We start from the raw sequence: 27616 nt of genomic DNA on the forward strand, positions 1-27616 counted from the left end.
GTTCTGTTTCCACAGGGCCGCACCTTCCTATTGCTCTGACCGCAGCCCGCCCATCCCAGTCGAGCGCCGCCGTGCTGAAGTTAATTTCTAGAAGCAGGTAAGGACGCCGGAGACCCCTGACGGTGTTGGGAGGAGCCTTGGGATAAGGATGTGTGTGTCTGGCTTCCTCTCTCCAGCACCCGAATGCTCGTTCCTTCCTCTGTGGGTTCTCGCCACTTCCCTCTTCCAGGCTGTCTGGGAGGAGTGCAGCCTCCCTACTATGAATAGTGCAACTGTGTTTTCGTGCAAGACAGGCGTTGCACCTTGGAGACGTGTGTTTTAAATATGAGCATTTAATTTATCGCACTTGTGAGTGGCAAGATGGGACCCTGTGTACCTGAAGGAACCCTGCTGTCTGGCCCAGCTGAGGTTACTCGTTCTTTCCTCTCCTCTCTCTCTCTCTCTTTCTTTCTTTCTTCCTTCCTTCCTTCCTTCCTTCCTTCATTCCTCCCTCCTTTTTTCTTTCTTTCGTCTTTTTTTATCTATTTAGTATTGGATAAGACAGAGAGACCTTGAGAGCAGAGGAGGAATAGAGATAAGGAAAGAAACGGAGCCAGGCAGTGGTGCACCCAGTTAAGTGAACATAGTGCTAAGCTCAGCAGTGGTGCACCCAGTTAAGTGAACATAGTACTAAGCTCAGCAGTGGTGCACCCAGTTAAGTGAACATAGTGCTAAGCTCAAGGGCTTGTGCCAGGATCTGAGCTCGAGCCCTCAACTCCCCACCAGGGGGGTGCTTCACAAGCAGCGAAGCAGATCTGCAGGTGTCTCTCTTTCTCTTTCCTTATCTCCTGCTCCTCTTTCAATTTCTTTTTTTTTTTTTAAAGATTTTATTTATTTATAAATGAGAAAGGAGAGAGAGAGAACGAACCAGACGTCACTCCGGTACACGTGCTGCCGGGGATTGAACTCAAGACCTCATGCTTGAGAGTCTAGTGCATTAGCCACTGCACCACCTCTCAGACCACTCCTCTCTCAATTGCTCTCTGTCCTATCCAAAGAAAATAGAAAAATGGCCTCCAGGAGCAGTGGATTTGTAGTGCCAGCACTGAGCTCCAGTGATAGCCTGGAGGCAAAAATTAAAATAAAAAATAATAATTAAATTAAAAGAGATAGGGAAAAAGACAGAAAGACACCTGGAGCCCTGCTTCACCACTCATGTAGTTGTCCCCGCAGGGGGAACGAGGGGCTTGAACCTGGGTCCTTGCGCATTGTAATGTCTGTGCCCAACCAGGTGCACTACTGCCTCAGTATTTTCCAAGCAGGTGCAGAACCAACCTGGATGTGGACCTGTACTTAACATATATATTAATCTGGGTGTCGGAACAGTACCAGCTTCATGGTTTTTTTCTCTTCTTTTTTTTATTTTTGCCTCCAGGGTTATTGCTGGGGCTCAGTGCCTGCACTACGATTTCACTGCTCCTGGAGGCCATTTTCCCCCTCCATTTTTGTTGCTATTGCTGTTGTTGTTACATAGAACAGAGAAAATTGAGAGAGGAGGGAAGACAGAAAAGGGGAGAGACAGACACTTAACCCGCTGCGCTACTGCCTGGCTTCCCAGCTTCAAGTTTTTTTTTCTTTCAATTTTTTAATATATTTTTTTATTTTCCCTTTTGTTGCCCTTGTTTTATTTATTGCTGTCGTCGTTGTTGGATAGGACAGAGAAAAATGGAGAGAGGAGGGGAAGACAGAGAGGGGGAGAGAAAGACCACCTGTGAAGCGACTCCCCTGCAGGCGGGGAGCCGGGGACTCGAACCAGGATCCTTACGCCGGTCCAACTGGGTGCAGGAACCACTGGCCCCCAGAACACTCCTACCTGTCAGAGGAGAGCAGGTGTTAGAGCAGTTCACCAGAGTGCCTTGCTTCCTTGGCCCCTCTCGCACCACCTCCCAATCCCCTAAAGTGAGATCAGCCGGAGGTCACGTGCTGGTGGAGGGCAGGTCCCTGCAAAGACCAGGCAGGAGTGTGGTGTCTGGCACACACTGGTCTCTCGGGCAACCGGCCCCATCTGTCAATTTCTGTCTGAGTCGTTCCCCATGCTTGGGAGTCCCCGCCTCACTATGAAGACCAGACAAGCTTCCTTCATCCGACTCAGGCCCCAGGCCCCAGGCCGTGCGTGGGGAGCCTGAGTGCGAGGACCTTGGCTGCTTTGGCTGCCTTGTCTGGGTCAGAGCAGTTTCTGCACTCAGGTGCTCTTCCCACATGAATGTAGCGATCAGTGGCATGGCAGCTAGTCAGAGGCCTCCTGTCTCCAGTCATTCGGATAAGTGATATTCATTTATTTATTTATTACTGGCTAGAGACCTGCAGCCCTGCTTCACCACTCGTGAAGCTTCCCCTGCAGGTGGGGACCAGGGGCTTGAACCTGGGTCTTTGTGCCCTGTAGTGTGTGCACTTAACTAGGTAGGTCACTGCCTGGCCCCTATCAGTGATGTTTTCTTTCTGTTGTTTCTATCTTTCCTTTTTTTTTTTTTGCCTCTGGGCTTTTGTGCCTGCAGGACTCCACTGTTCCTAATGGGCTCTGTTTTTCCTTCCTTTTCTTTCTTTCTTCCTTCCTCCCTCTTTTCTTTCTTTCTCTCTACCTATCTTTTCTCCCAGACAGGGTGAGAAACTGAGAGGAAGAGGGAGGCAGAGGCGTGAGACGCCACAGCCCAGCTCTGCCACGCAGGGGACCTTCCTCTCGCGGGTCCTCCCAGCCCAGCTCCTCGCCCCCCACAAAGTGTGGGCTCTCCCAGGCGAGCAGTCTTCCAGGGCCCAGAGTGTCCTGTCCTTGGAGAGCGAGGCCTGACTGCCTGGAGTAGTGAACACCCAGAGGCTTCCTCTGCACACAGTGCGGACGTGCCGCCGTCTGCGGGCGCAGCTAGGCGGCCTGGCCAAGGCCTGAGTGGGTCTCCAGCGAGTTTCACCTGGCTGCGGCTTAGACCCTACAAGGGGGAGTAAGGATCCACAAGTGAAGTCGATCTAATACTGTTAGAATCGTGCTGCATATTTAACGGTACGTCTGCTTGGCTGAGCACCAGAGCCAAAGCCCTCTCCTTAATACACAGGCAGCACGCCGGCAGCTGAGACGCCTGCCTTGTCCGGACTGACTCATTTATCCCCCAGTTGTCCATTCTCTTCACATCAGTCCCCCCACGCAGTTTGTTTCAGGTGGAATCCCGTCAGCCAGTCCTGATGGTCCAGTCTGGTTGGCCTGGCGGCGTGTGAAGGACGGGCCGCCGCAGCTCAGCCGGGAGCGCTCGCCCTGGAGCTCGGGAAGCAGTGGGTCGGCGTCAGGGAGGCCCCGCTTGGGCAGTGTGCCCCTGGCCTTCCCGCACTGAAGGACACCTCAGTGCTGTGGTCTCTCTCCCTCTGTCTCTGTTAGAACAAACTAGCAGAAACCGAGGCCGGCATTTACGAGTGACAGAGTGACAGAGTCTTCCCTCACGCAGAGACAGCTGGAGAACTATTCCCGGGGGCCGGGAGGTGGCTTAGTGGTGGAGCTGAACTGCTTGCCAGAGCGAGGAGGTGCCCCGACTGGTCGTTTTCTCCGGGTCTCTGCCAGGGAAGCGAGCTGTAGTGGTCTCACTCGGTCCCGGGCAGCCCAGAAGCAGTGAGGCCACAGCGCTGGGCAGCCGTGGGGTATTTGGGAAACACAGGAGGTTTGCCAGACAGAAAAATGCTTCTGATAAAGGCCGCGCGCGCGGCAGGTGGGGGCACACATCACAGTGCCGAGCCCCTGGCTCCAGCCGCCGGCCCCTCCTGCAGGGCTGCCGGTGGGTGTCTCTGTCTCTGTCGCTATCTTCCCCTCCCTCCCTCCCTCCCTCCCTCCCTCTCAATTTCTCTGTCTCTATCCAACAATAAGTAAATAAACATAAAAATCGTTTGAAAGGCCATATACAGTGTTGTTCTCCCCCTGTTGGCTCTGAGCCCCCGTCTCTGGCCGGGAGAGAGCAGCGGAGACGGAGACGGAGACGGAGACGGCTGGGGAGGGAGCCTCCCCCCGGAGACCAGATAGATGTCGCTCGCAGACCCAGGACTGAGCTGTGGTTTGTGACCAGGGCTAGAGCCAGATGGGCCCAAGGCAGGACCACCTTCGGGGCACCAGTTCTTTTGTCGGTGGCGACACCTAGTGGCCATTTGTCTCGCGGCTCGGCTCTTCTCTGAGGAGTAAATCGCAAAGCCCTTGAGCAGAAGCCCTGGGGCAGAACTGGAAGATCCTCCGCTCCTGGGAACCCCGGTCTCAGTGGACAGGCTGCAGGAGCGTTTCTCCTGGTCTGGGGCATGCACGTCACTCAGACAGAGAGCCTGTCACAGGCTGGCTGTGCTTGCGGGACCTGGACTCAGGAGTCTCTCAGCAGGACGAGGGGAGGAGGCTGACACACCACAGACTCCCCCGCACCCCTCAGCCAGCTGCCCGGCGTGGAGTGTGGAGTGTGCGCGAAGCCCTGGCTCTGTCCTGTCCTACAAAGGGAAAGAAGAGAAAAGTAGGGGCCGGGTGGTGGCACATATGACAGTGCACAAGGACCCGGGTTCGAGCCCGTGGTCCCCACCTGCAGGCGGAAAGCTTTGGGAGTGGCGGAGCAGGGCTGCGGGCGTCTCTTGTCTCTCTCCCTCTCTGTCACCCTTTCCCTCTTGATTTCTGGCTGTCTCTATCCAATAAGTAAATAAATAAAGATAATTTTTTTACAAAAGAGAAAACTGGCCACCAGGAGCAGTGGACTCATAGTGCAGGCAGCGAACCCTGGCGACAAGCCTGGAGGCAAAACAAAGATCATCTTGGCTACTCACCTGGGGTGTGGAGTGAAGAGAGTGAGGGGTGGGAGAGAGGAGACAGACGTGCTGGGAAGTGAGGGTGGTCCCTTGTGCTGGTTCCCCTCCCAGACACCCTTCTTCAGGCTGGCCGCCCCCTTTCCTAGTTGCTAGTCACCAAGCAGGCTCTTTTCAGAATCTGAAGAGAGCAGGCCGGGTAGCCTGAAAAGGGGGGCACTGCTTGGGAGGGCGCCTTCGAGCATAGGCAGACTGAGCAGGGCACAAGGACGTCCGCGGCTGCCAGGGGCTCTAGCTGGCTTCTGAGCTCACTCCTGGCAGAGAGACTTCTCAGGAGAGCCTGGGCGCCAGGCCTTGCTGGCCCCGGGCACGAGTGGTGTGAGGGGTGTTCTTGGTCCTGGTGTCACAGCTCCCTGGCACTGGGGCTCCGTGAACTCCACCCCCACCAGCTGCTGCGTTATTTCTGACCGTCCAGGAGTTACTGTGTAACCCGAACCCCTCCATGTCCGGGTTCCCTGTTCCCTTCTGTTGGCTCCTCCCAGAGGAAGGGAACTCTGGGATTTGGGGGCCTTTTTGCAGATTTTGGTCCCTGCTGCACCTGGCTAAGCTGCCACCTCACAGCCACATGCTCACAGGCGGGCTGGGTCCCAACAGCAGCAGGTCTAGGCCATGCTCGTTCCCTGCATCCCTGGGCCTGCCTGTCCCCATCGAGGGGCTGCTGGGAGCCCAGCCCAGGGCCTGACCCCTTGAGCTCCTCAGGGGCTTTGGCAGTTAGTCGTCTCGGTGTTTGGAGGCCGGCCACTGAGCTCATGGGTCCTGCAGCCGTTGACGCCACCGGCCGCCACTGATCCTGTCGCTTTTGCTTCTCAGAGAAAGTTGCTTTGAAAACCTGCAACGCTTTAGAACTCACGGACTCATCCCCCGAGAGAAAAGCCCAGTGAGCCAGTAGCTACACAGCAGAGGCGGCAGGAGGGTGGGCCGGCTCCATGCCCCTAGGCCCAGCAGCTGTGCCCACAGAGGGGCCAGGGGGAAGCTGCCGGTCCCACTGGACGGGACCAGCGGGGATGAGGGAGGCCCGTGGCCGCCCTGCAGCGGAGACCACCTGCCATCCCTCGCCAAGCGGTCCTTGTGAATCTGGGTCCCTTGTGTCCTGACCTCCCATGCTCACACTTTTCTTTGCCGTCTAGAGGTGCCCAGGGCTGGCCAGGGGATGAACCGCGAGGGGGCTCCCGGGAAGGGCCCGGAGGAGGTGTACATTCAGCAGAAGGTCCGAGTGCTGCTCATGCTGAGGAAGATGGGGTCAAACGTGAGTGACTGGCGCAGAGGGCAGCCCTGGGAGGCACCTGCCGTGGCCGCTCCCTGTGCCGCTGTGGCCTGGGGAGGACGGTGCCGGGTCTGGGGTCTGACTCCTGACTGGCTCACCCCCCACCCACCACCACCCGTGGAACAGTGGGGCTGGGGTGCAGTTTGCACACTTTTTCACCCCCATTGTGAGTCTGGGCCAGGTGTGTGAGGATTCTAAAAGCCCTGCCTCCCTGCCCCCTCCCCTGCCCCCCAGGCTGCTCTTCTAAAGCCCAGGCCTCTCCCTCCTCTCCAAACTGCCCCCCAGACTGCTCTCCCAAAGCTGGGGTCTCTCCCTCCTCCCCTCCCCTGCCCCCCAGTCTGCTCTACCAAAGCCAAAGCTGGGGTCTCTCCCTCCTTCCCTCCCCTGCCCCCCAGTCTGCTCTCCCAAAGCTGGGGTCTCTCCCTCCTCCCCTCCCCTGCCCCCCAGACTGCTCTCCCAAAGCTGGGGTCTCTCCCTCCTTCCCTCCCCTGCCCCCCAGTCTGCTCTACCAAAGCCAAAGCTGGGGTCTCTCCCTCCTTCCCTCCCCTGCCCCCCAGTCTGCTCTCCCAAAGCCGGGGTCTCTCCCTCCTTCCCTCCCCTGCCCCCCAGTCTGCTCTCCCAAAGCCGGGGTCTCTCCCTCCTTCTCCCCCTGCCCCCCAGTCTGCTCTCCCAAAGCTGGGGTCTCTCCCTCCTTCCCTCCCCTGCCCCCCAGTCTGCTCTCCCAAAGGCAGGGCCTCTCCCTCCTCCCCTCCCCTGCCCCCAGTCTGCTCTCCCAAAGGCAGGGCCTCTCCTTCCTCCCCTCCCCTGACCCCAGACTGCTCTACCAAAGCCAAAGCTGGGGTCTCTCCCTCCTCCCCTCCCCTGCCCCCCAGTCTGCTCTACCAAAGCCAAAGCTGGGGTCTCTCCCTCCTTCCCTCCCCTGCACCCCAGTCTGCTCTCCCAAAGCCCAGGCCTCTCCCTCCTCCCCTCCCCTGCCCCCAGACTGCTCTACCAAAGGCAGGGCCTCTCCCTCCTTCCCCCCCCCCCCGCCCCCCAGACTGCTCTCCCAAAGCCGGGGTCTCTCCCTCCTTCCCTCCCCTGCACCCCAGTCTGCTCTCCCAAAGCCCAGGCCTCTCCCTCCTCCCCTCCCCTGCCCCCAGACTGCTCTACCAAAGGCAGGGCCTCTCCCTCCTTCCCCCTCCCAGCCCCCCAGACTGCTCTCCCAAAGCTGGGGTCTCTCCCTCCTCCCCTCCCCTGCCCCCCAGACTGCTCTCCCAAAGCCGGGGTCTCTCCCTCCTCCCCTCCCCTGCCCCCCAGTCTGATCTCCCAGCGAGGTGTCTAGGGGCAGCTGGTCAGGTGGGCATGGGAGGGCAGCACACCTGTTCCCGGCCCTGTGCTGTGTGACCTCAGCTCTGTCCAGCAGTGGGTCCTGTGGGTCTCTTGAGCCAAGTTCCGGGGTGCGTGTGCCGGCTCAGAGGCTGCAGGTCAAGTCCCAGGACCGGCGGCAGGGGAGGGGCAGCGGGGCAGCACCAGCAGGCCGCCCTGGCTCACGCTCCGCTCTCTCCACAGCTGACAGCCAGCGAGGAGGAGTTCCTGCACACATACGCGGGGATCGTCAACAGCCAGCTCAGCCAGCTGCCGCCACACTCCATAGACCAGGGTGAGTGCGGTTGTGGGCCTTCAGGACCTTTGCCGTGGGAGAGATTTAGGGGTGGTCCTGGAGGTGGTGAAGCGGGTAGGGCGCTGGACTCTCCAGCAGGAGGCCCCAGGTTCAGTCCCTGGCAGCACACGGACCAGAGTGATGTCTGGTTCTTTTGCTTTTTCATTAATGAATGAATAAAATCTTAAAAAAAAAATAAAAGGGAGAGAGACTTAGGGCAGACAAGGGAGAACCGCAGCCCCCTCCCCTCGTCCCTCACCAAACTGCGTAGGATCTGGAAGCCCAGGGGCCTGTCTGGAGCCTTGTACAGGGAGGGAGACGAGGGAGGGAGACGAGGGAGGGAGACCAGCCGAGGCGGCATCGGTTTCTGGGCGTCTACCAGGCTCTCCCTACCCGGGAGGCACACCCATGGCCTGAGCCTCCCGCCCGCCCAGGGTCTAAGTGCCGTCCTTCCCAGCTTTTTCTTAGCATAGTCACAGTTGTGCCCGTGGCGGGTCCTGACCCAGGCAGGCTCCCAGAGCACGGTGCTGACGTGCGTCCTGGTCCCCGAGGCCCAGGAGTGAGCGGATCTAGTACTCGGCTGCTGATTTTCGTGGATTCTCTGGGCTGCCGGCCCCCTAGCTTGTATGTGGGTGTGACCCGGCCTGCGCCCCGCACCGTCAGCAGAAACACGTGGGTCCCCCTGGCCCAGGCAGCTCCCGGGAACAGCTTCTCCACGTGCAGGGCTTGTCCGGGCACAGCCTGCCATCCCTGCGCTGTGGCTGGATCTGGGGTGCAGGGAAGGGCAGCAGAGCCTGCCTGCCCACTGCTTCCTTCCTGCAGGATACTTCCCTCTCCCCTCCCTCCCTCTCCCCCTCCCCTTTCCCCTCCCTCCCTCTTCCCCCCTCCCCCTCCTCTCCCCCTCCCCTTTCCCCTCCCTCCCTCCCTCTCCCCCCTCTCCCCCCACTCCCCCTCCCCTTTCCCTTCTCCTCCCCCTCCCTCTCCCTTTCCTCTCCCTCTCTTCCTCTCCCTCCTCCTGCCTCTCCCCTTCCCTCCCTTTCCTCTCCCTCTCCCTCTCCCTCTCCCTCTCCCTCTCCCTCTCCCTCTCCCTCTCCCTCTCTCTCCCCCTCCTTCACCCCCCATCCCTCTCCATCTCTCTGCTGTTCTGGGTTCTGGGTTCCTCCTGGGCTCCCTCTTCCCTGGATTTTGAGTCTGACCTTCCTGGAGCCCTGGGTGTGGCCTTTCCCTCTCCCTGGTGTTGGAGTCCTGGAGGTCACTTGTGTTTGTCCTGGTGAGAGCATGTCTCCAGGAACTGGAAAGATTGTTGACTGGCTAGGACACCTGAGTGCCCAGGATGAGGCCTGGCGCCACGTGGTAAGTGCTGTGGCACTAGGGAAAACTCCAACGCTGTGTTCTGTCTGTCTGTCTGTCTGCTGCATTGTCTGCTGGGTTGTTGGCAAACTTTTTTTCTTTTTTTTTAAATTTATTTTCCCTTTTGTTGCCCTTGTTGTTTTTTATTGTTGTTGTTTTATTATTGTTGTTGTTATTGATGTCGCCATTGTTGGACAGGACAGAGAGAAATGGAGAGAGGAGGGGAAGACAGAGGGGGAGAGAAAGACAGACACCTGCAGACCTGCTTCACTGCCTGTGAAGCGACTCCCCTGCAGGTGGGGAGCCGGGGGCTAAACAGGGATCCTTACACTGGTCCTTGTGCTTTGTGCCACGTGCGTGTAACCCGCTGCGCCACCACCTGACTCCCATCATGGCTTTTCTGACAACCCAGAATCTATCCAAGTGGAAAAGCCACCCGTAACAGTGAAATGATGTGTAAATAGAAACAAGTCCAAGTAAGCTGTGGGCCTGTATGTCAGCGTAGAAGACACGTGCAGAGGGAGAGCTGAGAGGCTGTTGACGGAACATACTTCTGTAAAACCCATGCCTGATAAGTCGTAGACAGTAGCTTAGTGGGAACGTTGTTCTCCCCTCAGCTAAACCAGATGAGCTCTGCTGAGTCGTCTAAGAAGGACACAGTGACCCGGCCTGACCCAAACCTGCTCAGTAAGCAAGTGTAGGCTGTGAGCACGGCCATGCGCCTGCTCCAGCTCTCTTGGCCATGGAGCGCCCACCTGACTGGGGCTGGCGCAGGCAAGTCTCTCCACAGGGCCTTCAGGAAGGAGCCAAGTCCAGAGCTGAGACAGCACCCCAGTGAGGTGGGTGGCAGGCGTGATTCTGATCCTGGGTCACCGGAGACTCCAGAAGTCGCCGAGGATTGCTGCCGATGGCCCGAGAGCTGGGCAGGTAGCCGAGGACACTGAAGACGGACAAAACAGGAGACTGGTCTGTCCCTCTGGGGGTCAGTGCTGGGAGCAGGAGCCCGTTTTCCTGTCAGCCTGGAAGCAAATGAGTCTCCACTGAAATCTAGCACGTTGCCCTTGCAGCCAGCCTCACCCGATGCTGAGGTGCTGCTCACGTGGCTAGAGCCCTGGGTGACTACCTCCAGCGCCCAGGACTCCATGAGGCCCTCAGAGAGCAGGTGACAGGCCTGGTGGCCCTGCAGAGATGGTGTGAGCCACTCCTGCCAGTGGGTGGCACTGTCTTCAGCAGAAGCTCCATTCACTGCCTAGGCCACTGCTGCACAGGACACTTCCAGCAGGCCAAGGGGACACAGCACTGGGCCCGCCTGCCATCCAAGTTTCAGCCTTGCATTGTAAATCTGTTTTGTTTATTCCTAAAGACTAGAGAGGGCAGAACAGAGAGGGAGTGGAAGAGGGAAGGGGGGGAATAAATGTGGTGTATGTTGAGTCCAGATCAAACGGGAAGCCTCAGCTGTTTGTTCAGAGATCCTGAGGTGAATTAGTATCGCAGGGACCCCCTGACCCTCCCACTATCCCCATCCTCTGTGGGCTAGGAGCTCCCTCCAGAACTCCCTGACCCTCCCACTATCCCCCATCCTCTGTGGGCTAGGAGCTCCCTCTAGGACTCCCTGACCCTCCCACTATCCCTCCATCCTCTGTGGGCTAGGAGCTCCCTCCAGGACTCCCTGACCCTCCCACTGTCCCTCCATCCTCTGTGGGCTAGGAGCTCCCTCCAGGACTCCCTGACCCTCCCACTGTCCCTCCATCCTCTGTGGGCTAGGAGCTCCCTCCAGGACTCCCTGACCCTCCCCACTATCCCTCCATCCTCTGTGGGCTAGGAGCTCCCTCCAGGACTCCCCGACCCTCCCACTATCCCCATCCTCTGTGGGCTAGGAGCTCCCTCCAGGACTCCCTGACCCTCCCACTATCCCTCCATCCTCTGTGGGCTAGGAGCTCCCTCCAGGACTCCCTGACCCTCCCACTATCCCTCCATCCTCTGTGGGCTTGGAGCTCCCTCCAGGACTCCCTGACCCTCCCACTATCCCTCCATCCTCTTTGAGCTAGGTGCTCCCTCCAGGACACCCTGACCCTCCCACTATCCCTCCATCCTCTGTGGGCTAGGAGCTCCCTCCAGGACTCCCTGACCCTCCCACTATCCCTCCATCCTCTGTGGGCTAGGAGCTCCCTCCAGGACTCCCTGACCCTCCCACTATCCCTCCATCCTCTGTGGGCTAGGAGCTCCCTCCAGGACTCCCTGAACCTCCCACTATCCCTCCATCCTCTGTGGGCTAGGAGCTCCCTCCAGGACTCCCTGACCCTCCCACTATCCCTCCATCCTCTGTGGGCTAGGAGCTCCCTCCAGGACTCCCTGACCCTCCCCACTATCCCCATCCTCTGTGGGCTAGGAGCTCCCTCCAGGACTCCCTGACCCTCCCACTATCCATCCATCCTCTGTGGGCTTGGAGCTCCCTCCAGGACTCCCAGACCCTCCCACTATCCCTCCATCCTCTGTGGGCTAGGAGCTCCCTCCAGGACTCCCTGACCCTCCCACTATCCCTCCATCCTCTGTGGGCTAGGAGCTCCCTCCAGGACTCCCTGACCCTCCCACTATCCCTCCATCCTCTGTGGGCTAGGAGCTCCCTCCAGGACACCCTGACCCTCCCACTATCCCTCCATCCTCTGTGGGCTAGGAGCTCCCTCCAGGACTCCCTGACCCTCCCACTATCCCCATCCTCTGTGGGCTAGGAGCTCCCTCCAGGACACCCTGACCCTCCCCACTGTCCCTCCATCCTCTGTGGGTTAGGAGCTCCCTCCAGGACTCCCTGACTCTCCCACTATCCCTCCATCCTCTGTGGGCTAGGAGCTCCCTCCAGGACTCCCTGACTCTACCCACTATCCCTCCATTCTCTGTGGGCTAGGAGCTCCCTCCAGGACTCCCTGACTCTCCCCACTATCCCTCCATCCTCTGTGGGCTAGGAGCTCCCTCCAGGACTCCCTGACCCTCCCACTATCCCTCCATCCTCTGTGGGCTAGGAGCTCCCTCCAGGACTCCCTGACCCTCCCCACTATCCCTCCATCCTCTGTGGGCTAGGAGCTCCCTCCAGGACTCCCTGACCCTCCCACTATCCCTCCATCCTCTGGGCTAGGAGCTCCCTCCAGGACTCCCTGACCCTCCCCACTATCCCTCCATCCTCTGTGGGCTAGGAGCTCCCTCCAGGACTCCCTGACCCTCCACTCTCCCTCCATCCTCTGGGCTAGGAGCTCCCTCCAGGACTCCCTGACCCTCCCCACTATCCCTCCATCCTCTGTGGGCTAGGAGCTCCCTCCAGGACACCCTGACCCTCCCACTATCCCTCCATCCTCTGTGGGCTAGGAGCTCCCTCCAGGACTTCCTGACCCTCCCACTATCCCTCCATCCTCTGTGGGCTAGGAGCTCCCTCCAGGACTCCCTGACCCTCCCACTATCCCTCCATCCTCTGTGGGCTTGGAGCTCCCTCCAGGACTCCCTGACCCTCCCCACTATCCCCATCCTCTGTGGGCTAGGAGCTCCCTCCAGGACACCCTGACCCTCCCACTATCCCTCCATCCTCTGTGGGCTAGGAGCTCCCTCCAGGACTCCCTGACCCTCCACTATCCCTCCATCCTCTGGGCTAGGAGCTCCCTCCAGGACTCCCTGACCCTCTCCACTATCCCCATCCTCTGTGGGCTAGGAGCTCCCTCCAGGACACCCTGACCCTCCCACTATCCCTCCATCCTCTGTGGGCTAGGAGCTCCCTCCAGGACTCCCTGACCCTCCCCACTATCCCTCCATCCTCTGTGGGCTAGGAGCTCCCTCCAGGACTCCCTGACCCTCCCACTATCCCTCCATCCTCTGTGGGCTTGGAGCTCCCTCCAGGACTCCCTGACCCTCCCACTATCCCTCCATCCTCTGTGGGCTTGGAGCTCCCTCCAGGACTCCCTGACCCTCCCACTATCCCTCCATCCTCTGTGGGCTAGGAGCTCCCTCCAGGACTCCCTGACCCTCCCACTATCCCTCCATCCTCTGTGGGCTTGGAGCTCCCTCCAGGACTCCCTGACCCTCCCCACTATCCCCATCCTCTGTGGGCTAGGAGCTCCCTCCAGGACACCCTGACCCTCCCACTATCCCTCCATCCTCTGTGGGCTAGGAGCTCCCTCCAGGACTCCCTGACCCTCCCCACTATCCCTCCATCCTCTGTGGGCTAGGAGCTCCCTCCAGGACTCCCTGACCCTCCCACTATCCCTCCATCCTCTGTGGGCTTGGAGCTCCCTCCAGGACTCCCTGACCCTCCCACTATCCCTCCATCCTCTGTGGGCTTGGAGCTCCCTCCAGGACTCCCTGACCCTCCCACTATCCCTCCATCCTCTGTGGGCTAGGAGCTCCCTCCAGGACTCCCTGACCCTCCCCACTATCCCCATCCTCTGTGGGCTAGGAGCTCCCTCCAGGACACCCTGACCCTCCCACTATCCCTCCATCCTCTGTGGGCTTGGAGCTCCCTCCAGGACTCCCTGACCCTCCACTATCCCTCTATCCTCTGTGGGCTTGGAGCTCCCTCTAGGACTCCCTGACCCTCCCCACTGTCCCGACATCCAGGGACTTCCATCCTATGGACACGCCTTGGTCTTCCATGATGCCTCCTCTCGACTGACTCTGAAGCCATGGGTTTGGGACTGTGCCTTCTCTTTGGTGATTCCCAGATTGATCCCCAAATCCTGGATCCCCCGAATGTCAGCAGCAGGCAGCATGTTCTCTGAGCTGTGTCTCCTGCTCCCTGAAGATGAGGGGCAACTCTGACTGACCAAGCAGGACTGGCTCCGATGCAAAGTGAGCGAGGCTTTTCCAGAGGAATGCCACCTTGCTGAGAGGGCACAGCTACCAGCCCGGGAGTGGGAGGCATGGCTTCTGTTTTTTTTTTTCTTCTTATTGTTGCTGTAATTATTATTGATGTCGTTGTTGTTGGATAGGACAGAGAGAAATGGAGAGAGGAGGGGAAGACAGAGAGGGGGAGAGAAAGACAGACGCCTGCAGACCTGCTTCACCGCCTGTGAAGCGACTCCCTTGCAGGTGGGGAGCCGGGGGCTCGATCCGGGATTCTTAAGCTGGTCCTTGTGCTTTGCGCCACATGGGCTTAACCCACTGCACCACCGCCCGACTCCCGTGGCATGGCTTCTAAAGCAGCTGCACAGAAAGCCTTTTTTGCCCCTACTTGTGGGGTTGGCAGTGCTGCCCTCTCCGGAACATGCGGTCATAGCCCCCTGTCCTCTGTGGCATCATAGAACCTCTCTAGACAGAGCCCATTTAGTTAGGAAGCCCTGTGCCCTTTCTCTATCAGGATGTCCCCTGTCCTGCCAGCACCCGCTTCAGGCCTCTGCTGGCTTCCTCCTTCAGAAGCTGAGACTTCTGGCTGGAGTGTGGTGGTGCCAGGGAACCTAAATAAGTCACTGAGCCCAAAGGCTACACTGAAAATATTATTAAAAGAGCAGCCCAGGGACTAGGTGGTGGCGCAGCGGGTTAAACGCACGTGGCACAAAGTGCAGGGACCGGCGTAAGGATCCTGGTTCGAGCCCCCGGCAGGGGAGTCACTTCACAGGCGGTGAAGCAGGTCTGCAGGTGTCTGTCTTTCTCTCCTCCTCTCTGTCTTCCCCTCCTCTCTCCATTTCTCTCCGTCCTATCCAACAACGATGACATCAGTAACTACAACAAAAAACAACAAGGGCAACAAAATGGGAAAAATGGCCTCCAGGGGCCGTGGATTCTTAGTGCGGCACCGAGCCCCAGCAGTAACCCTGGAGGCAATAAAAAAGCAGCCCTCACTGCTTTGCACAGCCTTTCACAGCTGGCCATGTGAGCACTGTCTCTGCCTCAGTCCACTCGGCCCTCCCTGTGCTCGTGCCATGGGTGGGGGTGCCGGCATGAGCCCCTCCACTTTGCAGCGCAGTGTGGAGTCTTCCTGGACCCTCTCCCGTATCCCTCACGCCTGCTCTTCCGCGTCCTCCTTGAAGCCCTCTCCCACCCTTTCCCGGCGACCTGTGTCCCTCTTGCTGGAAGCTCCAGGGCCTGTCCCTCCACGTGGCTGCCATCACATCGGGCCCAGTGCCCTTGGGGCTGCCGGCTGCTGCGTTCACAGCCCCAGGCTCAGCCCCGCAGCCCAGCTCCCGGCAGTGTCTGTTGGATCCAAGCGTAAACTGAGCCTTGGGAAATCAGGGACCCAGTCTTGTAAGAGACTCCGGCTGGGTCTAGGGCCCTGAACTGCACTGTCCTTCGCTGACACGCCTGCTCCCTCCGTCTGCACTTGTCGTCCAGGGCTGCTCCCACAGGCTCCAGGTGTTCAGACTCTGCACTGCGAATTGCAGTCTGCCATGTGAGAAGCTTTAACCAACACTTACAACGGTTTCCTCTAACTAAATAAAAGGCATTTAACCAAAAAAGCACACATACATTGAGTCAAGCTAAAAATTAGTGTCACAGAGAAAGAAAAAAGTGTCACAAGAAACAAGAAAGGCCGAGGACTGGAGACGCAGGCCTGTTGCCTGACTCAGTGCCTGGGTCCAGCTGCCCTGACCCTCCTTCACGTGGGTGCTCCTCCCCTCCCCCTGCTGTGGGTGCTCCTCCCCTCCCCCTGCTGTGGGTGCTCCTCCCCCTCCCCCCTGCTGTGGGTGCTCCTCCCCTCCCCCTGCTGTGGGTGCTCCTCCCCCTCCCCCTGCTGTGGGTGCTCCTCCCCCTCCCCCCTGCTGTGGGTGCTCCTCCCCTCCCCCTGCTGTGGGTGCTCCTCCCCTCCCCCTGCTGTGGGTGCTCCTCTTCCTCCCCCTGCTTTGGGTGCTCCTCCCCTCCCCCTGCTGTGGGTGCTCCTCCCCTCCCCCTGCTGTGGGTGCTCCTCCCCTCCCCCTGCTGTGGGTGCTCCTCCCCTCCCCCTGCTGTGGGTGCTCCTCCCCTCCCCCTGCTGTGGGTGCTCCTCTTCCTCCCCCTGCTTTGGGTGCTCCTCCCCTCCCCCTGCTGTGGGTGCTCCTCCCCTCCCCCTGCTGTGGGTGCTCCTCCCCTCCCCCTGCTGTGGGTGCTCCTCCCCTCCCCCTGCTGTGGGTGCTCCTCCCCTCCCCCTGCTGTGGGTGCTCCTCTCCTCCCCCTGCTGTGGAGCGGTGCCACTGTTAGAGCCCTGAGCAGATGGCTGCCTGCATCTTGATCCAGCCCTTGTCGCCCTGCAGGGATGACGGCCTGGAGAGGAGGCTGCAGAGGAGGGTCACAAAGCAGTGGGGGTCCCGCTCGCATCAGCCCGCCCAGCTGTGTGCAGCCGGTGCGCCTGGTGTGGGGCTTGGCGGACGCCCTGTCCCTAGGCAGGACAGACAGACGCAAGAACAAATGCAGAGATTGCCAAGGACTTGGACAGTAGTATCTCAGTTAACGTCTGAGACGCCAGAGGCCCCCCGTTCAGTCACGGTGCCATCAGAAACCAGATGGAGCAGAGTTAGTGATCCTCAGAGAAGGAAAAGCCGCCCGGACACAGAGACCCTGGTGGGGTGAGTGAGTGTGAACGGAGACAAGGAAGGTGCCTGGGCCCTGGGCACAGGCACGAGCTCAGGCTGAGGGGCCGCAAAGCCAAGCGCTGGGTGGGTGAGCGCAGGGCCGGGTCAGGGCACAGAGGGAAGGAGCCAGGCGGTCCGACGATTGCCGTGCTGTTCAGGGCTGGGCAACGTGGGTGAGTTTCACAAGTGGGACATTGAGGGACAGGAACCAGCAGTCAGGTCGCAGATGTGGCGAGGGGACCTGAGCTGCTGCAGCGAGGAGGCAGCAGGGGCTCCCGCGGGAGAGCAGGGGCGAGGGGACCTGAGCTGCTGCAGCGAGGAGGCAGCAGGGGCTCCCACGGGAGAGCAGGGGCGAGGGGACCTGAGCTGCTGCAGCGAGGAGGTAGCAGGGGCTCCCACGGGAGAGCAGGGGCGAGGGGACCTGAGCTGCTGCAGTGAGGAGGCAGGAGGGGCTCCAGCGGGAGAGCAGGGGCGAGGGGACCTGAGCTGCTGCAGCCAGGAGGCAGGAGGGGCTCCCGTGGGAGAGCAGGGGCGAGGGGACCTGAGCTGCTGCAGCCAGGAGGCAGGAGGGGCTCCCGTGGGAGAGCAGGGGCGAGGGGACCTGAGCTGCTGCAGTGAGGAGGCAGGAGGGGCTCCAGCGGGAGAGCAGGGGCGAGGGGACCTGAGCTGCTGCAGTGAGGAGGTAGCAGGGGCTCCCACGGGAGAGCAGGGGCGAGGGGACCTGAGCTGCTGCAGTGAGGAGGCAGGAGGGGCTCCCGTGGGAGAGCAGGGGCGAGGGGACCTGAGCTGCTGCAGTGAGGAGGCAGGAGGGGCTCCAGCGGGAGAGCAGGGGCGAGGGGACCTGAGCTGCTGCAGCCAGGAGGCAGGAGGGGCTCCCGTGGGAGAGCAGGGGCGAGGGGACCTGAGCTGCTGCAGCCAGGAGGCAGGAGGGGCTCCCGTGGGAGAGCAGGGGGCCCTGGAGGGAAACGGGGTGAGGCCAGAGGTCAGGCAGCAGGTGGGAGCAGACACGATGAAGGGGTGCAGGCAGAGGGGGGAGCTGGAGCCTGGTGTACTCCCCACCGAGGACAGTGAGATGACAGGAGGTAGAGACCGGGGAACAGGAACCAACAGGGCCTCCCAGGTGCCTGGACTTGTGACTGAAGGGGCTCTGGTGAGTCCTCAGAACAGCTTTTGTGGCCCCTGGACTGGGCGCTGTGGGCCGAGAAAGAGGGAGAAATGCAGCCGAGAAAGTGTCTGTCTCTCTCCCCCCACCGTCTCTCATAAAGAATGAAAACTTGACGTAGGGCTGTGATGCCATATTAACATCACACACTCAGGGCTGGGAGACAGCATAATGGTTCTGCCTGGAGCCCTGAAGTCCAAGGTTTAACTCCCAGCCTGCCATTAGCCAGTGCTGACCAGTGATCTGGTCTGCATGACTCGCTTTCTTTTTCTCTGTATCATCCTTGTTAAAAATAGGTAAAAACATTTTTTTTTTTTTTTTTTACCAGAACACTGCTCAGCTCTGGCTTATGGCAGTGTGGAGGATTGAACCTGGGATTTGAGAGCCTCAGGCATGAAAGTCTCTTGGCATAACCTTCATGCTATACCGCCACACTATATATATTTTAAATTAAAGGGTGGGAGTCTGGCGGTAGCGCAGTGGGTTAAGCGCACGTGGCACAAAGCGCAAGGACCGGCGGAAGGATCCCGGTTCGAGCCCCCGGCTCCCCACCTGCAGGGGAGTCGCTTCACAAGCAACTTTCTCTCCCCCTCTCTGTCTTCCCCTCCTCTCTCCATTTCTCTCTGTCCGATTCAACAACGACGGCTACAACAATAGCAACAAAAGGGAATAAATAAATAAAATAAATATTTTTTTAAAAATTAAAGGGTAAAAACAAAAAGGCAGCTGGCTCCTAGGACAGCCCCAGCCGACTAAGTCAGGTCACCTTGTAGGTACAGCTGGCCATTCTTCTCCCCTGGAGGGGCTCACGCACTCTCTCCTCCCAAACTCTGTCCCTCCTCTGCTTCTTCTTCTTCTAGCGTTTGCCCTTCTTCCGTAGCCAGTCGACAGCGTCAGGTTGAGCCTGATGTCAAGTTTCGAGACCTCCTTTGAATCTGGAGAGGTGGCAGTCGTTGACTATGTGGGTCATAGTCTGTCTGGAGCCGCAGGGGCAGTTCGGGTCGTCTCTGGCTCCCCAGCGATGGAACATAGCGGCGCACCGGCCATGGCCTGTTCGATAGCGATTGAGGGGGGCCCAATCATAACGTGCCAGGTCAAAGCCGGGTTGACGCTTGCAGGGGTCTGTGATGAGGTGTTTGTTCTTTACCTCAGCTGACTGCCAACTCTGTTTCCAAGAGTCTGGAACAGAGGAGTTCAGTGTAGGCATAGGAGACCAGATTGGATGACGAGACGTCAAGCGTTGGACAGGGTGGGCAAAGATATCCGCGTATATTGGCAGGTCCGGTCGAGCGTAGACGTGGGAAATGAACTTAGATGATGCCGCATCCCGATGAATATCTGGCAGGGCGATGTTGCTAAGAACTGGCAGCCATGGAACCGGGGTGGAGCGGATGGTTCCAGAAATGATCCTCATGGAGGAATATAATTTGGAATCGACCAAGTGGACATGGGGGCTACGGAACCATACTGGGGCACAGCATTCTGCAGTGGAATAGCATAATGCCAGAGATGATGATCGTAGTGTGGAAGCGCTCGCGCCCCATGAGGAGCTGGCCAGTCTTGCAATGATGTGATTCCTCGCGCCCACCTTTGCTGCAGTTTTTATGAGATGTTTGTGAAATGACAGAGTGCGATCGAGAGTGACGCCAAGATAGACTGGCTGGGCTTCATGCCGGATTCTCGTATCGCCAAGCTGCACATTAAGCTCACGCGAGGCCGAGGCATGGTGTAGATGGAAAACAGATGATACCGTTTTAGCAGTGCTAGGGATTAGTCGCCATTTTTTACAGTCATCAGATATCAGAGACATGTCTTTCGTGAGTGTTTCCTCGAGGATGTCGAACTTGGATGCCTGAGCTGCACAGCAGATGTCATCGGCGTAGATGAACTTCCTTGAAGAAGTTTCTGGGAGGTCACTGATGTAAATATTAAATAGCGTAGGAGCCAGAACAGAGCCCTGGGGGAGGCCACTTGAGACAAGTCTCCATCTGCTAGACTTGTCACCCAGATGCACCCGGAATCTTCTGTTTTGGAGAAGAAACGATATAGTGTTGGCCACCCATGGAGGCAGGCGTCTGGAGATCTTGACTAGGAGACCGCGGTGCCAGACCGTGTCACAGGCTGCTGTGAGATCGACAGAGACAGCGCCCGTCTTTAAATTCTTCTGGAATCCATTTAGCCTCGCTGTCTGGGCTTAGAGAGGCTCATTGTGGGGGCTGGATGACTTGAGTGAGAATGAGTCCCTCGCCTGGGGCAGCAAGCAGGCACTGGGAGAACGAGGTGGGTTTGGAAGAGCTTAGCTGGGACTAGAAAGGAGTGGGTGTAATAAAGCCGGGACTTGTGGCCCCAGAAGATGACGCTGGTCTGGTAGCTGGTGGGAGAGGTGCTGTTCCTCGTGGTTTTGCTTTTAAAATTTTTAATTTACTTACTATTGGAGGGAGAGAGAGAGAGATTGATTGAGAGCGGAGGGGGACATGGAGAGGGAGAGAGACAAACACCTGCAGCCCTGCTTCACCACTTGTGAAGCTCCCCCTGCAGGTGGGGCCAGGGGCTTGAACCCGGGTCCTTGTGCGCTGGTGCGTGTGTGCTCAGCCATGTGCACCACCGCCCGGCCCCTCCTTCGTGTTTTCCAGATGAGGAAACAGTGGGCTGTGCAGGAACTTCCCGGGTCACCTTTGGAGACAGGGCTGGGCCCGGCAAGGCAGTGGTGCCCTCCTCTGGTGCCGTCCACACTCTGGGCACGGCCACGCCCAGGAAACCCTGTGTCTGCCCGGGACGGCTCATCTGCAGCCCGGCGACCTGCTCCCTGCAGTCCCAGCGCCTGGCGACGCAGTTGTCAGCCTGGAGTTGCAGTTGTCAGCCTGGAGTCCCATAGGCGCCACCGCAGAGCTGGAGCCTGCCTTGCCTGCTGAGACCGCTGGGGCCTGTGGCCAGTGTCCCCATGGCAACCAGTGTCACTGTCTCTGGGTAGAAGCCACCCCTGGGAACTGTAGACCTTTAGAGCTGAGATGTATAGAATCACAGCTTTTTTTCCCCTTGCCTCCAGGGTTATTGCTGCTCCTGGTAATCCACTGCTCCTGGAGGCCTTTTTTTCCCATTTTGTTGCCCTTGTTGTTGTTACTGTTGTCATTGTTATTGCTGTTGTTATTGTGGACAGAGAGAAACTGAGAGAAGAGGGGAAGAAATGGAGGGAGGAGGGGAAGACAGAGAGGGAGAGAAAGACAGACACCTGCAGACCTGCTTCACTGCTTGTGAAGTGACTCCGCTGCAGGTGGGGAGCCGGGGCTCTGGTCCTTGTGCTTTGTGTCTTTGTGTCATGTGTGCTTAACCCACTGTGCTACTGCCCAGCCCCCCAGAATCCCAGCTTTTAAGCACCAGCCAGCCAGCAGGCCTGGTTTGGCCTAGAAGGAAGCCTCTGGAGGTGCCCAGACCTCATCCCTGTACCAAGACGCAGCTTGGCATCTAGGACCTGTGTTTCAAGAGTTTGCTCCAACCGGGATCCTTCAGCTGGTCCTTGTGCTTTGCGCCACCTGCGCTTAACCCGCGGCGCTACCGCCCGACTCCCAGGGAATCTCTTATTTATTTATTTGTTTCTTTGTTATTTATGTTTGTTTATTCCCTTTTGTTGCCTTTGTTGTTTTATTGTTGTAGTTATTATTGTTGTTATTGATGTCATTGTTGAATAGGACAGAGAGAAATGGAGAGAGGAGGGGAAGACAGACAGGGGGAGAGAAAGACAGACACCTGCTTCACCACCTGTGAAGCGACTACCCTGCAGGTGGGGAGCTGGGGGCTCAAACCGGGATCCTTATGCTGGTCCTTGTGCTTTGCGCCACATGTGTTTAACCCGCTGCGCTACCATCTGACTCCCCCTGGGAATCTCTTGAGGGTGCAGGGAGAACTGGAGAGGCCCCCTGATCCAGAGGAAGGCAAGGTTCCAGCTCAGGTGACACTGCTTCTAGGAGTCAGCCACCTCTGCAGTGTCACCACTCGGGACCATGTCCCAGACAGAGGGGCCCTTAGCTTGTGTGGCTTTCATGGGTAAGGTCTGCCAGTAACGGCTTTGCTCTGCTCTCACCTGCCTGTGAGCTGCAGGTTGTGCCTGGTCTGAAGCAGCAAGAGCGCAGGTGTCGCTTGTCTCCTGCAAGCAGGCACTTTGGTGAGATGCCAGGAGCAAGGCACAGTCAGCGTCACAGCTGAGGCTGGCTCACGTTACTCTGTCCATCCTGCCAGCCACTGTCGCTGGCCTAGCCAGACGCTGAGATGCCCATCTCGGTCTCCTGGCACTTCAGAAAACTGATGGGAGGATCTTTGGGAGGCTAGTAATTCAGAGAGCAAGTGTGATTCTGTGGGCGCTGGGGTGATACCTTAGTGCCTGTCACCCCAGCATCCAGGAAGTGGGGCCTGTGCTGGGGCGCTGGTGTCCAGAGCCCGAGCCGGGCTTAGCAGCCTGCCGGCGTGAGCTCACCCACAGCTTGCACAGTCCAGTGACCCCGTCTTTGTGAGTTTCCTGCCCCCAGTGAGGGCCCGCCTCCTTTTGTTGAGCTCTTGCATGTTTGTCATTTTTCTTGCCCCAGTCACTTGACTGGACTCTGTCAAGGGCCAGGCCAGCCTTGGGCGTGGGAGGTGACAGGGCTCTGGGTGTCTTGTCCTGCCTCAGAGAGCTGTGCTCCAGCCAGTCCTGTCTGCCAGGGTGGGGAGTGGGGTCAGGCACCTCCAGCTATGTCTCCACCCGGACGCTGCTCTGACCCTCACTTCAGTCTTCTGCAAGGCGCCCATGAGCTGCCTTGGTGGTGGCTTGGGGATCCTGCATCTTGGTTCCATGTTGACCAGTAGCCAAGCCTGGATGGATTGGTCCAGTTTCTCCTGGTGGCCTGAGCAGTCAGTCGCAAGGCTCCAGGTGACAGGAGCACAGGTGTGGCCTCATCCTGAGCCGTCAGCAGCAGCTTGCTGTGTCGTGAAGGCATGGACTTCCCAGTCTGCGCTTTGGCTCTGGGCTTCAGGTTCCTCAGCTGTAAAGCAGGGTTCCTTGTGCCTAGGACCTTCCCAGGTGCTGAGCATGTGACTGGACATGGCAGAGCCCTGTGGGGAAGCAGAGCAGCACCACACAGCAGTGTGGGCAGTGTTGACTCTGCAGTGGGAGTCCGGCCAGGCAGGGCCTGGAGAGCGATTGTGGAGAGCTGTGCGAGACTGCAAGACGGGGAGAACACGGAAGCCAAGGGAAGGGAACTAAACGCAAGGCCCTGCTGTCTGGTCCAGCAACAACGTCAGCAACGACAACAATGAGAGAAAGATGGCAGCCAGGAGCAGTGGAGTCATAGTGCAGAGAGAGAGCCCCGGCAATAACCCTGGAAGCAAAGAAAAGGAGGCCCGGAGCTCATCTCTTCTCCCTGTCTCCCTCTCTCTCTTGTTGTCTGTGCTCCAGGTGTCCTATGTAAGCAGTCATTTTGCTAACCCAAGGTCATGAAGATTCACTCTGCATTTAAAAATTTTATTATTGTTGTTATTTCTTATTTATTTATTTCCCCTTTTGTTGCTTTTGTTATTTTATTGTTGTTGTAGTTATTATTGTTGTTGTTATTGATGTTGTCATTGTTAGGACAGAGAGAAATGGAGAGAGGAGGAGAAGGCAGAGGAGGGGAGAGAAAGACAGACACCTGCAGACCTGCTTCACCGCCTGTGAAGGGACTCCCCTGCAGGTGGGGAGCCGGGGGCTTGAACCGGGATCCTTATGCCAGTCCTTGTGCTTCGCGCCACCTGTGCTTAACCTGCTGCGCTACCACATGACTCCCTGCAGTTTTTTTTAAGATCCTATTTATTTATTAATGAGAAAGAACCAGACATCACTCTGCCGGGGATCGAACTCACGACCTCATGCTTAAGAGTCCAGTGCTTTATCCACTGCACCACCTCCATGCTTCACTCTGTATTTTCTTGTGAGAGTATAATCTATTCTCATGCTTAGGTCACTGGTCCATTTGGAGGTATGTTTGTGATGTCATGAGGTAAGGTCCATTCACTCCTCTGCATGTAGGACGGCCTGGCACCATTAGTTCCGTCCCTTCCCCTCCCCTCGAGCGAGCTGGCACCTTTGTCCAAACCTAACTGCCATAATGGGGGCCTTATGCCCTCACGTGAGGACTCTCCGTTCTGCTCCGTAGTCAGTCCACTGTAGTTTTGTGGTAAGTTGAAATCTGTATGTGTGCGTTGAACATTGTCCATCTTTTTTCAAGACTATCATGACTTGTTAAGGTCTTCTGAGATTTCATGTGAATTTTAGTGTCAGCTAAAAAAAAACCTGCAAAAAAGCTGCTGGCATCTTGCCAGAGTACATTGACTTTTTTCATATCTTTATTTATTTTTTGGATAGAGACAGCCAGAAATCAAGAGGGAAGGGTGATAGAGAGGGAAAGAGACAGAGAGACACCTGCAGCCCTGCTTCACCACTTGTGAAGCTTCCCCCCTGCAAGTGGAGACCGGAGGCTCGAACCTGGATCCTCGCGCCTAGTAACGTGCACTCAAACCAGGTGTGCTACCACCTGGCCCCTTGAATTTCTTTTAATGGTGTTATGTATCTCCTTTTCTGTCTGTATCACAGAGGAGAGAGGCTGGCAGTAACCCTGCCTAGACTCAGACAGGTTCCGGCCAGGCCAGTCGAGTGAGGAGAGCCGGGTCAGCCTGGGGTTTATGACAGTCAGAGGATGGTCTGGAAGGCCCCCAGAGGAGTGCAGGTCCATGTGAGGTCTTGAAAACAGCACAGGCCACTCAAAACTGAGCACCACATGCTGGAGAGGCGCTGTGTGCCTGCCCCTCCTGCAGCCCGACAGAGTGGAGGCTCTGTACAGGGGCCCCCAGATCAGGGTCTGTCAGCTGGCAGTGGGCACAGTCAGGATGCTACCAAGTCCTGTGTGCCAGGTTCTGTTAAGTAGCTACCAGTGTGTCACCTTGAGGGTGCCCTCCCGCGTGGAGCAGCACAGGCCACACTGGCACCTGAGTGTCAGGAGCCCTAGTGCCTGGCCTGCTCCTCACAAGGACCCAGGGATAGTCCCCGCTGGGCACCACCACTGCTGTTTTTGCCCCTGCAGCTCATTACAGAGACCCAGGGCTCAAATGAGAAGCCCACAGGCAGGAAGGGAGTGGGCTGACAACTCCTCCCACTCACTCTCCTTCGGCCCCTCCTGCCTGGTGGGTGGGGAGGCGGCCTGACATTCAGGAAGAGGCAGCATCTGTTAGGTAACCACCCTCTGCCACTCAGGGCATGACGTAATCTGGGATTCTGAGTTGCTAGGGAGATTCTTCCTGAGTGCTGCTGTGGTCCAAAAGCTGAGCCAGAATATTTCCACAGAGACAGGGACTAACTCAGGAGTGCTTCCCTCTAAGGGCACAGTCCTATCAGGAGAGCTTCCCTCTAAGGTCCATCCCATCAGGAGAGCTTCCCTCTAAGGGTCCATCCCATCAGGAGTGCTTCCCTCGCAGGGGGATTAAACCAGTGCCCTGCAGGCAGGGTGGTGCTTAGTTAACAGTGGTGATGTAAATCGAATACAGTGTTATGCAGGGGGATTAAACCAGTGTCCTGGAGACTGGGTGGTGCTTAGTTAAACAGTGGTGATGTAAATAGAATACAGTGTTACGCAGGGGGATTAAACCAATGAAACAGAAGGGGTCTTAGAAGCAGAACTTAGAAGCAGACCAACAAGGAACCCCAGCAACAGACCTGAGTTTGTGGGGCGGCTTCCCCCAGCAGCAGTTTGGCGTTTTGCAGCCAGGCCACAGAATGCCTCCCTGATGGCGGCATGTGGCAGGCCTTCTGTGCCACCCAGCCCCACGGCCGCCTCCACTTCCCTGGGCAGAGCAGAAGGGTCAGTCAAGGCCCCTCAGCAAGGCCCCTTGTCTGAGGAGTGGAAACCTGCCCTCGTCCTTCCTGGCTCTGCGTAGGGCTGCACCCAGCCACTTGACCCAGCCTTCTGTGACCTTTCCCCTGTCCACTGCCTTGGCCCCCACCCGGGGGTTCTCCTGGGAGTGACCCTTCCATGTGCAGCATGTCAGAGAGGCCATGGGCACCTATTTTTGCGTTCACAGCACAACTTGTAGAAAAAGCGTGGGGGGAGGGGCAAAGGGCAGCGCAGCGGGTTAAGCGCATGTGGTGCAAAGCACAGGGACGGGTGCAGGGATCCTGGTCCGAGCCCCCGGCTCCCCACCTGCAGGGGAGTCACCTCACAAGTGGTGAAGCAGGTCTGCAGGTGTCTGTCTTTCTCTCCCCCTCTCTGTCTTCCCCTCCTCTCTCCATTTCTCTCTGTCCTAGCCAACAACAGCAATAGCAACAACAACAACAATAATAACAAGGGCAACAAATGGGGAAAAAACTGCCTCCAGGAGCAGTGGATTCATAGTGCAGGCACCGAGCCCAGCAATAACCCTGGAGACAAAAAAATAAATTAATAAAAGGAGAGGGGGCCGGGTGGTGATGCACCTGGTTCAGTGCATGTATTACAATGCTCAAGGGCCCAGGTTGCACTGGTCTCCACCTGCAGGGGAAAAGCTTCACGAGTGGTGAAGCAGGGCTGCAGGTGTCTGTCTCTGTCCCTCTCTATCACCACCCCTCTTGATTTCTGGTGCTCTCTATCCAATAAATAAAGATAATAATAAAAATTTTTAAAAATAAATAAAAGGAGAGAAGGCAGAAAAACATGTCACAAGCAGTGGTCGGCCTCCCCAGCGCACAGCGTGGATTCAGGCCGTCACTGCGTTGAAGAACCTTCTCCATCTCTATCTTAAAAGGAAGAGAGGAAGGAAGAGAGGAAGGAAGAGAGGAAGGAAGGAAGGAAGGAAGGAAGGGGAGGAGAAAGCAGGAAAGGAGAAAAATCAGAGCTCAGGCAGGGTCTAAACCAGGAGGTAGTGTTCCATGTGTCACCCCGCCTGGCCCCCACCCCGTCAGTCACCCCGCCTGGCCCCCACCCCGTCAGTCACCCCGCCTGGCCCCCACCCCGTCAGTCACCCCGCCTGGCCCCCACCCCGTCAGTCACCCCGCCTGGCCCCCACCCCGTCAGTCACCCCGCCTGGCCCCCACCCCGTCAGTCACCCCGCCTGGCCCCCACCCCATCAGTCACCCCGCCTGGCCCCCCACCCCGTCACCCCGCCTGGCCCCCACCCCGTCAGTCACCCCGCCTGGCCCCGGGTGGGGGCACTGCTCCGCTCCTTCCCTCTTAAGCAACTTTGGAGGGAGAGGTAGACCAGTCCTTTCTCACTCTCCTCTTCCTTCCTGTCTTTTCTGATGGTGAGTCAGTACTTGCCTTAGGGGAAGCCAGACGAAGGAAGTGATTTCACCAGAGCCTGGGCCAGAGTCTGAGATCCACAGGAGAATCACTGAAGATGACGGTGGTTACTGTGTCCACCGAAGCAGGCCCGCTGCAGGCTGGGGCTTCTGCGCTTGCTTGGGCAGAGGGGGTTGGCTGTCAGGAGTCGCCCTGGGGACAGGAGAGCCCTGCCGTTAGGAGCCGTGGGGCGACGACTGAGCCCAGAACCCAAGGCCCACGGCCACGCCGTGCCTGCCTCCTAGCTGCGGGTCCGGGCAAGCCCTGCGCCTCGCCCCTGCGGCCGCTGGCGGGTCTCCTGGCCAGGCCTGAGCCAAGGCCTGTGGGCTGGGGGCCTCCTGACCGACCCCTCCGGAGCCTCCTAACGCCTGGTCTCCCGCCGCAGGTGCAGAGGACGTGGTTATGGCCTTTTCCAAGTCGGAGACAGAAGAGCGGCGGCAGTAGCTGTGGCTTCCTGGGCAGCCCGGAGACGGCGACGCCGAGAGGTCTGTGTGGCCCTCCGCGGACCCTCGGCCTTCCCCCGCC

At 58.3% G+C, this 27616-nt stretch overlaps 1 protein-coding gene across 1 annotated transcript; it reads left to right on the forward strand.

Moving 5' to 3' along the window:
- CTNNBIP1 (catenin beta interacting protein 1) lies at positions 1–27616 on the forward strand. Its single transcript, XM_007535707.3, has 4 exons — positions 1–97; positions 5973–6091; positions 7658–7748; positions 27477–27616. Exons 2-4 carry the CDS (start codon positions 5996–5998, stop codon positions 27533–27535), a joined length of 246 nt encoding a protein of 81 aa, XP_007535769.1. The 5' UTR covers positions 1–97; positions 5973–5995; the 3' UTR covers positions 27536–27616.

Source organism: Erinaceus europaeus, chromosome 13 (genome assembly GCF_950295315.1).
Source record: "Erinaceus europaeus chromosome 13, mEriEur2.1, whole genome shotgun sequence".
NCBI classification, from domain to species: Eukaryota; Metazoa; Chordata; class Mammalia; order Eulipotyphla; family Erinaceidae; genus Erinaceus; species Erinaceus europaeus.

What these genes read in the sequence shown, in the direction of transcription:
- CTNNBIP1 (XM_007535707.3), top strand. Translation starts at nt 5,996, where the DNA reads ATGAACCGCGAGGGGGCTCCCGGGAAGGGCCCGGAGGAGGTGTACATT. An exon ending in TGAGGAAGATGGGGTCAAAC is followed by an intron (nt 6,092 to 7,657) that starts GTGAGTGACTGG and finishes CTCTCTCCACAG; the next exon opens with CTGACAGCCAGCGAGGAGGA. An exon ending in GCCACACTCCATAGACCAGG is followed by an intron (nt 7,749 to 27,476) that starts GTGAGTGCGGTT and finishes CTCCCGCCGCAG; the next exon opens with GTGCAGAGGACGTGGTTATG.